Consider the following 12,284-nt stretch of genomic DNA (forward strand, 5'->3'; position numbering starts at 1 on the left):
AAAGCTGTGTATTTCACGGCGTGCCATTGTATTTCGGGAGGAAATGCCGAGGTGATGCAGGTCTCAGACGGTTATCACTTTGGTAAAACCCACGCGCAGGGATATGGTGTTGACAAACCTATGATTATAACTTAAAACCAGAAAGAATATGGGTATGTTTTAAGGGACATCATTGTAAATATTCCCGGCTTACGACGATGGAGACTAATACCTGCTTTTAACAATTTTATATAATAAATTGGGAGATTGTCTTTGCCAGTTCTTAAGTTCTAAGAATGGTGATTGTTTTTAATGTAAAGATTGTTGTTATTATTGAAACCAGTTTGACCATGTGGCAGTTTTAACCGTGGTTATGATAACTTTCAAAATAATTTGATAATAAACTAAAAAAATATAAATAATAGATAAGTAAGTAATAAGTAAATAATAAAAAAAATTAAAAAAATAAAATACAATTTATTTGTATATATATGTTTCATTTAGTAGCCTTCACAAATGTATATGTGTATAATTGACATGGCAATTTCAAATGGAGTGGTTTATTCTATATGGTTTGCTTAGTAGGAGTCTTCTTAGAAGGTAATGTGATTCTATTGTCGACATTGTGTGTTATCCTTACACATGCATGCGTTAACACTCAAAGTTTGTTGTGGATTATGTCATGGGTAGTTAGCTCAGTTGGTTTGTTGGTTTGTTGTTTCACGCCGCACTCAGCAATATTTCAGCTATATGACGGCGGTCTGAGTCAGGACCAGACAAACCAGTAATTAATATCATGAGCATTGACCCGCGTAGTTGGGATCGATGACATGCATCAACCAAGTCAGCGAGCCTGACCACCCGGTCCCCCTAGTCGCCTCTTACGACAAGCATAGTCGCCTATTACGGCAAGCATGCGAGTGGAATAATATCTATATATGGTCTTTGACCTGTTTATCTTAGACAGAAAGATAAAACTCGGGGTCCTCGAGACCTGCTGAAGCGACCCTAATTCTGACTCACTTACTCACTTTGTCCTTCAAACAATGCAGTATGTCCTTTTATAACAATTATTATATCTGCCCCAAAGATAAAGTACAGGTTATGAATGTTTTATTTGCTATGGACAAAAACATATTGACGTACAACAGCAGAAGTGCAATTTCAGACGACGTAACGTGTGATGTTAGCAATTACTAGTGGTGTCCCATGTAAGTAGCGACATCAGAGTTACCCCCCTTATACTGTCCGCGTTTGCTGACGAGTCATTAGCTACAAACACGGAAGCCCCAAACGAGATACGTGGACGGTAAGGTTTTTACTTTGATTATGCTTGTACTTCACGTGTAACACGACTCTACGTCACGCAAGACGAAGAAATAACCCCCAATTTTAAATTTCTCTTCACAAACTGTCAGGGACATTCGCTATAATGTATCATCGCGAATGTCAGAGATTTTACATGAGCTTCCTACAGTTGAACAATGGTAAAATCTCGATGTACATATTTACACAGTTACTCGAAGATAGCGTAAAAAGTAGGGCTGGGGCGGGTAACTCGGGTACCCGGGTCAGGTGGGTACTGAGTAGGATCTGGGTACCCACAGGACTACCCGGACTCGTGTTTAGTTACGTGATTATATTGTTTAATGGCAAAAATTATCTAGAACTCTATGGTTACACTATAAGTGACAAATGTTCACATTTCTTTCTGACTTTGCACACATTCCTTCTGACTTTTTATGTTTGCATAATGATAAAACATCAGTCAACTTCAGTGTATGCATGACCAGATCGGTTTTTACGTGTATCTAAATTTATTCTGACAGGAGTACTGTCAAACGTTTCCGGACATGTTGTACCTCTCTCTTGAGACATACAGCGGGTACCCGGGTAGGGTCGGGTAGTGTGGGGGTGGGTACCCGGGTAGTAAATCTGGACCCAGCCCTAGTAAAAAACATAATATATTCGTATCGAAAAAATATCACACCCCTCTATACATATAGACTATATGTACAGAGGGGTGTGATTTGTTTACGTATATATAATGCTTTTCACGCTATCATCGAGTTCCTGTGCATACATAGGACTATTCTATGAGGCGAGATAAGACGTACAAGGTAAGGCAAGGCATTGACATATACGTGTTTAGTTCTGTGTGATGACGTGGATAGCCCATCCCAGTATTGTTAATGTTGTTTGCATGAAGATATCGATCATTGTCACGTTTGATTACACAGCCTGAGCAAGGCTTTACACCTGAATAAACATTTCATGATATCTCTATTCTGATCAAACTGTTTATGGATATGTGTTTTGGGGCCGTTATAAAATATACTAACGGTTGTCGATGTGACAACTTGATTTTCTACGGTGTGTGGTTTCACGAAATGCGTTTCCGTGTGAAATTCCATGTGAAAATTGCGAAACAGCGGTACCTGATATTCAACTCATAGAAATGTCAATGAGATGAGGTGAAATGTTATTGTACTTGTACAGCTACCTGCGTGCGTGCGTGCGTGCGTGCGTGCGTGCGTGCGTGTGTGTGTGCGGGTTTTACAGAGCTAGCCCACTGAGATACAATGTCGCAGTTAAACATGATTACCCCACTCAGACACAGTATATACTGAAAGCACACCGTTCCTTGTTTTATCCCTTGAATGCCGATAGCTAGGAAGGTAACAACAATCACCATCTTTTAACCTCCTTTGAGATGACGCGACCACTCCGGGCAGACGCTCTTTCCACCCGACCACGGAGGCGGTGTTTTGTTGATTCACATTATTAGGGTAGTTAGTAACAAGTGGGTTCGTACTGAGTAAGTCTGGTAAATAACGGAAGTGAGCTTTTAACAGTATAATAGTTGTATCACCGTTTGTCATGCTTATTGTTACAAAAAACAGCAAAAGGGACGCAAGTCATCGAGCTTTACCTCTTTGGAGACATTAACGAGCACAGGTCATAATCGCGATGGTATCACGACCAACGAATCCTGGCAGAACTCTAAAGAAGCCACACTTTGAAATATCAATTACGAAACAGGGCCCAAACTGGCAATATTACGACCGAAACTGGTTACATGACGACCAAAACTGGTTACACGACGAACGAAACTGGTTACATGAAGACCGAAACTGGTTACATGACGACACTAACTGGTTACATGACGACCGAAACTGGTTACATGACGACCGAAACTGGTTACATGAAGACCGAAACTGGTTACATGACGACACTTCCTGGTTACTTGACGACCGAAACTGGTTACATGACGACACTAACTGGTTACATGACGACCGAAACTGGTTACATGACGACCAAAATTGGTTACATGATGACTGAAACTGGTTACATGACGACCAAAACTGGTTACATGAAGACCGAATCTGGTTACATGACGACTCTAACTGGTTACATGACATCCGAAAATGGTTACATAACTACCGAAACTGGTTACATGACGACCAAAATTGGTTACATGACGACCAAAACTGGTTACATAACGACCGAATCTGGTTACATGACGACCAAAATTGGTTACATGACGATCGACCGAAACTGGTTACAGGATGACTGAAACTGGTTATATGACGACCAAAACTGGTTACATGACGATCAAAACTGGTTACATGACGACCGACGAAACTTGTAACATGACGAACCAAAATTGGTTACATGACGACCAAAACTGGTTACATAACGACCGAAACTGGTTACATGATGACCAAAATTGGTTACATGACGATCGACCGAAACTGGTTACAGGATGACTGAAACTGGTTATATGACGACCAAAACTGGTTACATGACGATCAGAACTGGTTACATGACGACCGACGAAACTTGTTACATGACGAACCAAAGTGGTTACATGACGATTCAAACTGGTTAAATGACGACCGAAACTGGTTACATGACGACCATTCTGATATTAAGACGATCGAAACTGATACCTAACATAACAACCTAGATTGGTAACATAACGACTCAAACTAATGACATAACTACCCAATATGGTAACATGACGTCCAACTGAGTCCTCCTGTTCTCGGTTTGTTTTGTCATGTTGTCATGCTACCCGTTTGACATGACAAAACAAACATATAATCCGACAACAGCACGAAGACACTTCGCTCTCAATGTCCAAATTATTCCCCCATCATTTAATTTATGTTGTTGCAGTAGATAGTTTGTTGTTTCTTGTTGTTTAACATGAAGATTTTGTCCAGCGCTTTCGTGACGCAAATTTTACTCCAAATCCTTCGTTATTCCTATTGATATTATTCCCTAATTATGTAAGATTTATGACCACAAGAAACACCTTGTGAACCCATGAAAAGATAACACAAACGCCATATATCAGCCATTCTATTGCCCAGAGAATGATCAAAGGCAGAAGGTCATAAATTACTGCAAGATGTGTCATCGCAGAATCTTGCTATTTGTCTGAGACACAAGTTACAAGTTCACAGTTGTTTTGTGATGTTTTGTGTCCACACTGAAGACATAACATCCGTTGATGTTGTCCTATAATGAAGGTAGTAATTTACGATCAGTAATATCGCCTGGAAGTAACGTGGGAGGGACAAACATGTTCCAGGACACGAGCGACCCAGTCGGGAGTGCTGGACCCGACCATCGTGATTACGTGAGTGAGTAGGTTGAAATTTAACGTCGCATCGGCATTATTTCAGCAATATAGCGACCATCAGGATTACGATATCAAGATTCGTCCCAATTAAGATCCTAGGTTTGTCCGGATCACCACGTCTCGGGAATTTCCCTACTGCTACTACTACTACTACTACTACTACTACTACTACTACTACTACTACTACTACAGACCTGTGAAGCCCATTTCTGGTGTCCCCCGCCGTGATATTGCTGGAATATTGCTAAAAGCGGCGTAAAACCTTACTCACTCACTCAGTCACTCACTCACTACTACTGACCAGTGAAGATCCTGTGATGATATCCGGGGTAGAATAGGTCTTTAGCAGCCCATGCTTGTCGTAAGAGGCGACTAACGGGATCTGCTGGTCAGGCTCGCTGACTCAGTTGATGCATGTCACCGTTTCTCAGTTGCGTGGATTGATGCTCGATCATTTGATTATGTACAGACCGCCGTCATATAGGTGGAATATTGCTGAGTGCGGCGTTAAACAACAAACAAACAAACTACTACTACTGCTACTACTACGACTTTTTGTTGTTGTTTAACGCCGCTCTCAGCAATATTCCAGCTATAAGGCGGCGGTCTGTAAAAAGTCTAGTCTTGACCAGACAATCCAGTGATTGATCTTGTGAGCAAAGATCCACGCCGTCGGGTATTACGACACGCCATCAACCCTGTCAGGGAACCGGACCACCCGGGTTGTAGCCTGACCACCCGGGTAGTAGTCTGACCACCCGGATAGTAGCCGGAACACACGGGTAGCAGCCTGACCACCCGGGTAGTAACCTGACTACCCGGGTAGTAGCCTGACCACCCGGGCAGTAGCGTTACCACCCGGGTAGTAGCCGGAACACACGGGTAATAGCTGGACCACCTGGGTAGTAGCCTGACCACCCGGGCAGTAGCCTGACCACCCAGGTAGTAGCCTGACCACCCGGGCAGTAGCTTGACCACCTGGGTATTTTGAGATCGCAAGAACCACAGGTATGGATCCAGGGGTTAGTGGAAGTTTAACCTGGAGACAAGAGGATGCGTACATGTCATATCTTGAGTCAATTTCTCTTGCATGGATTCAAGTTCATACCTTGATGTGATTGGGGTTAACAGCACATTTTAAACAGTATTTCAGTTATATCACATCAACTTGATACGAGAAGAGTGAAGTGATGCAGGTATTTGGTGAAACCCAAGAGCACAGGTATCGTTCTGAAAGCGTTAAACATTATCGGGGCAATAACATTATCTGGGATTCGAACCCACGGCCATAGTTGCATGGCTTGCCTAAGGGGGCAAGTCTCCACGGCGAATTTGAGCGCTTTACCGACCTTATCCCTACTTTGATGTGAACTTCAGATAGCAATGTCACGGTATCTTAGTTTAATGCAAGCGCCAAGGGCTGAAATTTGACAGAAATAACCACAGCTGTGTCATTTAGCGCTTCAATTGTACCAGCAGCACTTTCGAGCTTACACACATTGAATGTGAATCACACTTTACACCCCAGATATATTTTTGATGCTTCCTGCCGAGTTGACACGAGGTATTGAATCTCAGAGATTTATTGCTGCACATCTAACCACTCTTCGAAGGAGAAGACATTCTAGAATATAACATCGATGTTGTGTTGAATTATAAAAGCTTTTGCACTGAAGTCGATACCAGCTGGCGCCAGTAGACGAGCATGCAAATAGCATTGAGCCTGCCCGGAATACATACAGCTCCATTCCGGTCACGACGTGCGGGTTAACATTGGTGAGTAGACGCAACTTACTCTTACTTCCTATATTTATTGTCTCAATATGTTGTTTCTTTTAGGGAAATACTACATCACAGGGGCTTTGTTCTTTGGAGGTGAGGTGAAATTGGGTTTAACGTCGCGTCCAAGATTATTGCGCTTATATAGCGACGTGCATGTGTGGCTGCTTGTACTAGTCCGGACTGATGCCAATTTATAGTGCTAGCTCACTGAGATACCATGCTGCAGTTTAACATGAATACTCCACTCAAACACAGTATACTGACTCCGAGCCGACCAGTCCTTGTAAATTGTAGCCCCTTAATGCCGAGCGCCAGACAGAGTAACAACAAGTACCATCTTTTAACGTCTTCTGGTATGACGCGGCCGGGGATCGAACCCGGAAGTGGTTTGCGTTTTTAGGCTGCTTTGAACAGTATTTCAGTTACATCACGGCGTGGTCGCTTGGTGTGACAAGGGTTACTCATAGTGACTCAGACAGTAGACGTTCTCCATTTTGATGAAATCAGCGAGCACAGGCGATGCTCACAATCCAGGGATCATAATCGGCACGGATCTGGTATCTGGTATGCAAACCATCTTTGCACTACGCAGTGTAATAAAATATTTCTGAATAATGTAATGGAAGGCGTTTACAAAATAATCGTGAAACGGGGGCTACGACACCCCGTGCAGAGTTGTGGCCCTTATCTGTGCCAGGATCCATTCATGCTCTTTTGAAACCCAGATCGTCTCGGTTATACTCCTTGGTCGTCAGTATCATACACGTACGTGTTGGTTTCATCAGCATGTAACCGTCCCCGAAATGAGTAGGGCTTCCCTCTCACGTTCTGGAATAGTATTCAAAGGTGCGTCAAATCGAATTTGCTAATCGTAAGACAGATGTTTTTGGCCTCTCCGTTACTGAATTAGTAAAAAGCAATAATTTCTCGGTACCTTGGGCGGTGGGGTAACCTAGTGGTTGAAGCGTTTGCTCGTCACGCCGAAGACCCGGGTTCGATTCCCGAGACGGGTACAATGTGTGAAGCCCATTTCTGAAATATTGCTAAAAGCGGCATTAAACCATACTCACTCACTCACTCACTCACGCACTCACTCTCTCTGTACCTGAACTAATTCGCGTCGTTTTCGTTTCAGATCGTTCATAATTCATTGCAAAGAGGATCAAGTGACGATGGCAGGAAAAAGAGCTCCTTCCTGCCACCTGACTTTTGACGACCACAAGAAAGGCGACATCCTGATGCACGACGTGCACGTGCCGGGTCACGGGGTCACAATGTACACCTATTACTGCTGCATGCAGTGGAACCCATGTCTGAACGGCGGAGGGTACTGCGGGATCCAAGAGCATCCAAACGGTCGGTGCTACATCTTCTCCATCTGGGATCCACAGACCACAAAGGAAGCCATTACGCATGTGTATAAACACCCTGGAACTAAGGTGGAAAACTTTGGTGGAGAGGGTACGGGGTTGAAGTCAATGAACTTCGACATTGGCTGGAAGGAAGACCAATGGTTCACGCTGGTCACAAGAAGGTGGGACTTCAGAGGGCATTCGTACTTCGGGTTTTGGGTCCGGAACCATTCCTGTGACAAGTGGGAGCATGTGGTTACCATGGATTTCCCAGTTCCGGGTATCTGGTTCCAGACAAGGACGAAGTCTTTCATTGAAGATTGGAGAGGCAATGGGGAAAAATACAGGCGAGTCCATTTTCAGAATGGATACAAGAGAGGAGAAGACAAAACCTGGCACCCCTTTGTCAATGCCAAGTTCCACGTCGTGCAGGAAAAGGCTTGCGAAATGTACAACCACAACTACGACGGAGGGCGTCACTGTGACGGCTTCTTCATGCAGACGGGGTGCGGAACGACTCCGTGTGCGGAGCTGGTTCAATGTCGTGACGTCTGCGGGGGTAAAGTGGCAGCGCCAGAGCCCTGTAACGCTCCTATTTCTTTCACACTAGCAGCGACGAGAGACAAGGTCACGTGGGTTGTGCCCGATTCAGCTACACCACAGTTTGCATATACTATCATTGTTGACGGCAAAGAAGTAGCGAGTGATGTTGATCCCGAAATGAGGTCACGAGACATCACAATTCCTGGAAAAGAGGTCGAGGTCATCCTTGAGGACATTCTCGGAAGGAAAACATCCTCGAAGGCTTCTGTGAAGGAAAGGTCCTCTTCAGATGGCTCGTAGTAACCCTTGTCACAGTTTAGGCCCACGGAAAATTAGGGTTGTTAGACAGTTTCTGGTAGAAGTAAAAATATTTCAGATTTTCAGTGGAGACAGGACAGTTCAATTGATAACATCCGATTCCTTTGAATGAAACATTCCACCGTGCTGACGTATGCTGACGTGCTGACGAAAAATAAAAATAAAAATATTACACGTGTTGAATCTAATTCTTTATTCAGTACTTGTGTAGACCTACGGCCAATGGTACATTTGAGGGTCGACAGAAGACAGTATGGCCAAACGGCGATTCATTGCGTGATGTACCACCATGGCTGTATTTCTAATTAAAGATTTTTCTCGGTTTGGCCTTAGAATATTGAACACAGATAACGTGAGATGAACATGGAACATTTCTGGAATACACTGCTGTCGAATGTAACCATATGCGTTATAAATTAACAAGAAATGATATTCGTCCTCCACATACACGTGTATAGGTCTTCATTCTCAGGATGCTACAGACAGGAACGTCTTATTTATGTTTCTTCAAATTTAAATAAATACACTGGTTGGTTCCCAAGTCCAGGTCTTCATGTTTTATTCAAATTTGCACTGCTGTACTGTTTATGTGATAATGTCTACATAACCACTATGATTGTTGTGTACAACATCAATATCATCGAGAAATGTTTTCCACAAACGCCACACGTAAACAGTAGGAATCGGCACAGCTGTCCTTTTGTCGTGTATCGAGTATAGTTTTATGACACGACCAGTGTATTGTTAACATTGGCAGGACATCAATAACCGAAACTAGCCATGATTACTGACAAGGGGCTCCGTCCAATGTAATACAAGACATTTACAGATAAATTTAGGTCGCCATTCATAGATGTTAGTCGCATTTTGCCACCACTACTTTGAGGGCTGAGCAGACACTGTTCTCGGCAGTTTCACTGTTTTGGTAGAATAGGTCTTCAGCAACCCATGCTTGCCACAAAAAGGCGACTTTGCTTATCGTAAGAGGCGACTAACGGGATCGGGTGGTCAGGCTCGCTGACTTGCTTGATGCATGTCATCGTATCCCAATGGTGTGGATCGATGCTCATGATGTCAATCACTGGATTGTTTGGTCCAGACTCGATTGTTTACAGACCGCCGTCATATAGCTGGAATATTGCTGTGTGCAGCGTTAAATAATAAATAAACAAACAAACAAACAAACAAACACATTCTTGTCGTAAGAGCGACCACATCAGAGATCTATTGGTAACTATGATTTGTATGCGTGCTTTCAATCACCGGTTTGTCTGGTCCAGATGCGCATACATCCACCCACATTATTCAGTGAAGCCACAGAATGAGTGGGTGAGTTTGACTTTACGCCGCTTGTAGCAATATTCCAGCAATATCACGGCGGTGGACACCAGAAATGGTCTTCACACAATGTACCCATGTGGGGAATCGAATCCAGGCCTTCGGCGTGATGGTGGAACGCTTAAACCACTAGGCTACCCCACCGCCCCGTGAAGCCAGAGAACAATAATAACTCCATGAAATGTTTCGTATAATTACTATACTGCATTTCTAAAGAACATATCGTAATGTATAGAACACATTGTTTTGTTCAAGCTCTTATTCTTGTGCACATTTACCTTTTAACCTATGAAAAAAGAGAAATGAACTTTGTCGGGAATCAAGATTTTATCTTCATAGTCCAAAGGATATCATTCTGAAATTTGGATATTGTAGTGCAGTGCTAATATTGATTAAACTGATAATTGCTACATATTTACTCATACCGCTTGTCTTTGCTTGCAGAGTAGCTCACTCTACGAACTATTCAACTGAAATCAACTGGTCAACTGAAAATACGTTTTTATCTGCGCACAATGGCCGGAAACCGGGCTCCGTCTTGTCATCTGTTGTTCGATGACCGGGAGAAAGGCGACATTCTGATGCACGACGTGCATGTGCCTGGTCATGGGGTCACTCAGTGCACCTATTACTGCTGCATGCAGTGGAATGGAGGTCGCAATGGCGGAGGGTACTGTGGTATCCAGGAGCACCCGGATGGACAGTGCTACATCTTCTCAATCTGGGATCCTACAACAACCAACGAGGCCATAGAACCAGTTTACAGACATCCAGGAACCAAGACGGAAAAGTTTGGCGGAGAAGGAACCGGTCTGAAATCGATGAATTTCAGCATCGGATGGAAGCCAGACCAGTGGTACACACTGGTTGCTAGGAGATGGGACTACAAAGGACACACCTACTTCGGGTTTTGGGCTCGGGACCAGATTGCCAACACGTGGTTCCATATTGTTTCCATGGATTTCCCTGTGTCGGAAATATACTTTGAGACACCCACCGTGTGCTTCATCGAAGACTGGATTGGCAATGGGGACAAATACAGACGCGTCAACTTCAAGAATGGCTACAAGAGAACGACCGATGGTGCCTGGCTGCCCTTCCAGAAGGCGACGTTCAATGTGCTCCAGGAAGATGCTTGTAGGTTATATAACGACAATTACGATGGGGGGATAGACTGTAATGACTTCTTCATGCAGACTGGCAAGGGGACCACACCCAATCCCATTTTGGCCACTGACAGGCAATTCCCATGTTTATCTGCAGCTCAATCAGAACCGTCCAATTGTACCATGGACTTTACAATACAGGAAGTGACGTCAGAGAAAGTCACGTGGTCCGTCCCAGAATCCTCGACACCTCAGTTTGCTTTCAGGGTTTCTGTTGATGGCGCGGAAATAATTCGTGATGTTGATCCCGAAATAAGAAGTTATAAAATTGTAGCCACTCGGAGGTCAGAGGTGAAGGTTATTTTGGAGGACATTCTTGGGCGGGAGGTCACGCGGACTGCACGGGTTGAACGTAGATGTGGTTGCTGTGTATGTATGTAGGCTGGAGATGACGTTGATGAGGTTGTTGTGTATGTATGTAGGCTGATGACGACAATGCATATACATGTATATATGTACGGTAAGGTTACCGACGGTGTATTTGTGTTTGGTCGATTGTTCAAAATGTTTTACGAGAATTTACATTCCATGGTTCCTGAATGTTTATTTAACAAAAGGGGCAGCTTTGAAAAGGCCACGTCCAAATGTTATGGATTTGAGGGGTTTTGTTCTATTTGACACATATCAATAGGTGCGTATTTGTTAACGTTGTTGATGTATGTCGCTATTAAATGTATTATTATTGGAAACACTGTATTGTTTGATAAGGATAAGCGCAATTCTGCAATAAATTAAGGTAAGATGTAAGTCGATGTTGGATAAAACTGACGCGTCTTCTCATTTTCGATATAGGTGGGTGTCGATGTGCGATCATATTTGATGTTGATATTTTAGCTTTAGTAAACTTTGATATCCCTTTATTTCGAGCATAGTCCCAGCAGCTCCAACTTTTGAGGTACAATCAAAACTCATATACCTAGATTTCAGAGAGCTTCGACTCTTGTCAAAAAGTTGTTTGATCAAAGTTACAACAATCAAGGCATTTGCAAAGCTTGCAAAAAGTTTTATGGTAGAAATGTGGATATTTGTTCCATATTTGACGCATCAGTAAGAAAACTGATGTCCGAAGCAATTCCCTATTTTGACCAGTTGTACCATATGTTCCTGTGTTTTCTTCAGGTGAACTATTGACTTGCCTTTGCATGTGTGTGTTAT

General features: G+C 43.3%; 2 protein-coding genes across 2 annotated transcripts; both read left to right on the top strand.

The window, feature by feature from the left end:
* The first annotated feature begins 6,341 nt into the window (after positions 1-6,341).
* Positions 6,342-9,103, top strand: LOC139477393 (uncharacterized). The gene is made up of 2 exons (XM_071259956.1): positions 6,342-6,406; positions 7,548-9,103. Exon 2 carries the CDS (start codon positions 7,585-7,587, stop codon positions 8,605-8,607), a length of 1,023 nt encoding a protein of 340 aa, XP_071116057.1. The 5' UTR covers positions 6,342-6,406; positions 7,548-7,584; the 3' UTR covers positions 8,608-9,103.
* Positions 9,104-10,446: 1,343 nt separating this feature from the next.
* On the top strand, positions 10,447-11,602 carry LOC139477410 (uncharacterized). Its single transcript, XM_071259976.1, has one exon. It carries the CDS (start codon positions 10,479-10,481, stop codon positions 11,508-11,510), a length of 1,032 nt encoding a protein of 343 aa, XP_071116077.1. The 5' UTR covers positions 10,447-10,478; the 3' UTR covers positions 11,511-11,602.
* The last annotated feature ends 682 nt before the right edge of the window (positions 11,603-12,284 follow it).

Source organism: Haliotis cracherodii, unplaced genomic scaffold, assembly GCF_022045235.1.
Source record: "Haliotis cracherodii isolate W230 unplaced genomic scaffold, xgHalCrac1.p SCAF_33, whole genome shotgun sequence".
Taxonomy (NCBI): domain Eukaryota; kingdom Metazoa; phylum Mollusca; class Gastropoda; order Lepetellida; family Haliotidae; genus Haliotis; species Haliotis cracherodii.

Excerpts from the sequence above, each read along its gene's own strand:
- LOC139477393 (XM_071259956.1), top strand. The coding sequence starts at position 7,585 with ATGGCAGGAAAAAGAGCTCCTTCCTGCCACCTGACTTTTGACGACCAC.
- LOC139477410 (XM_071259976.1), top strand. The coding sequence starts at position 10,479 with ATGGCCGGAAACCGGGCTCCGTCTTGTCATCTGTTGTTCGATGACCGG.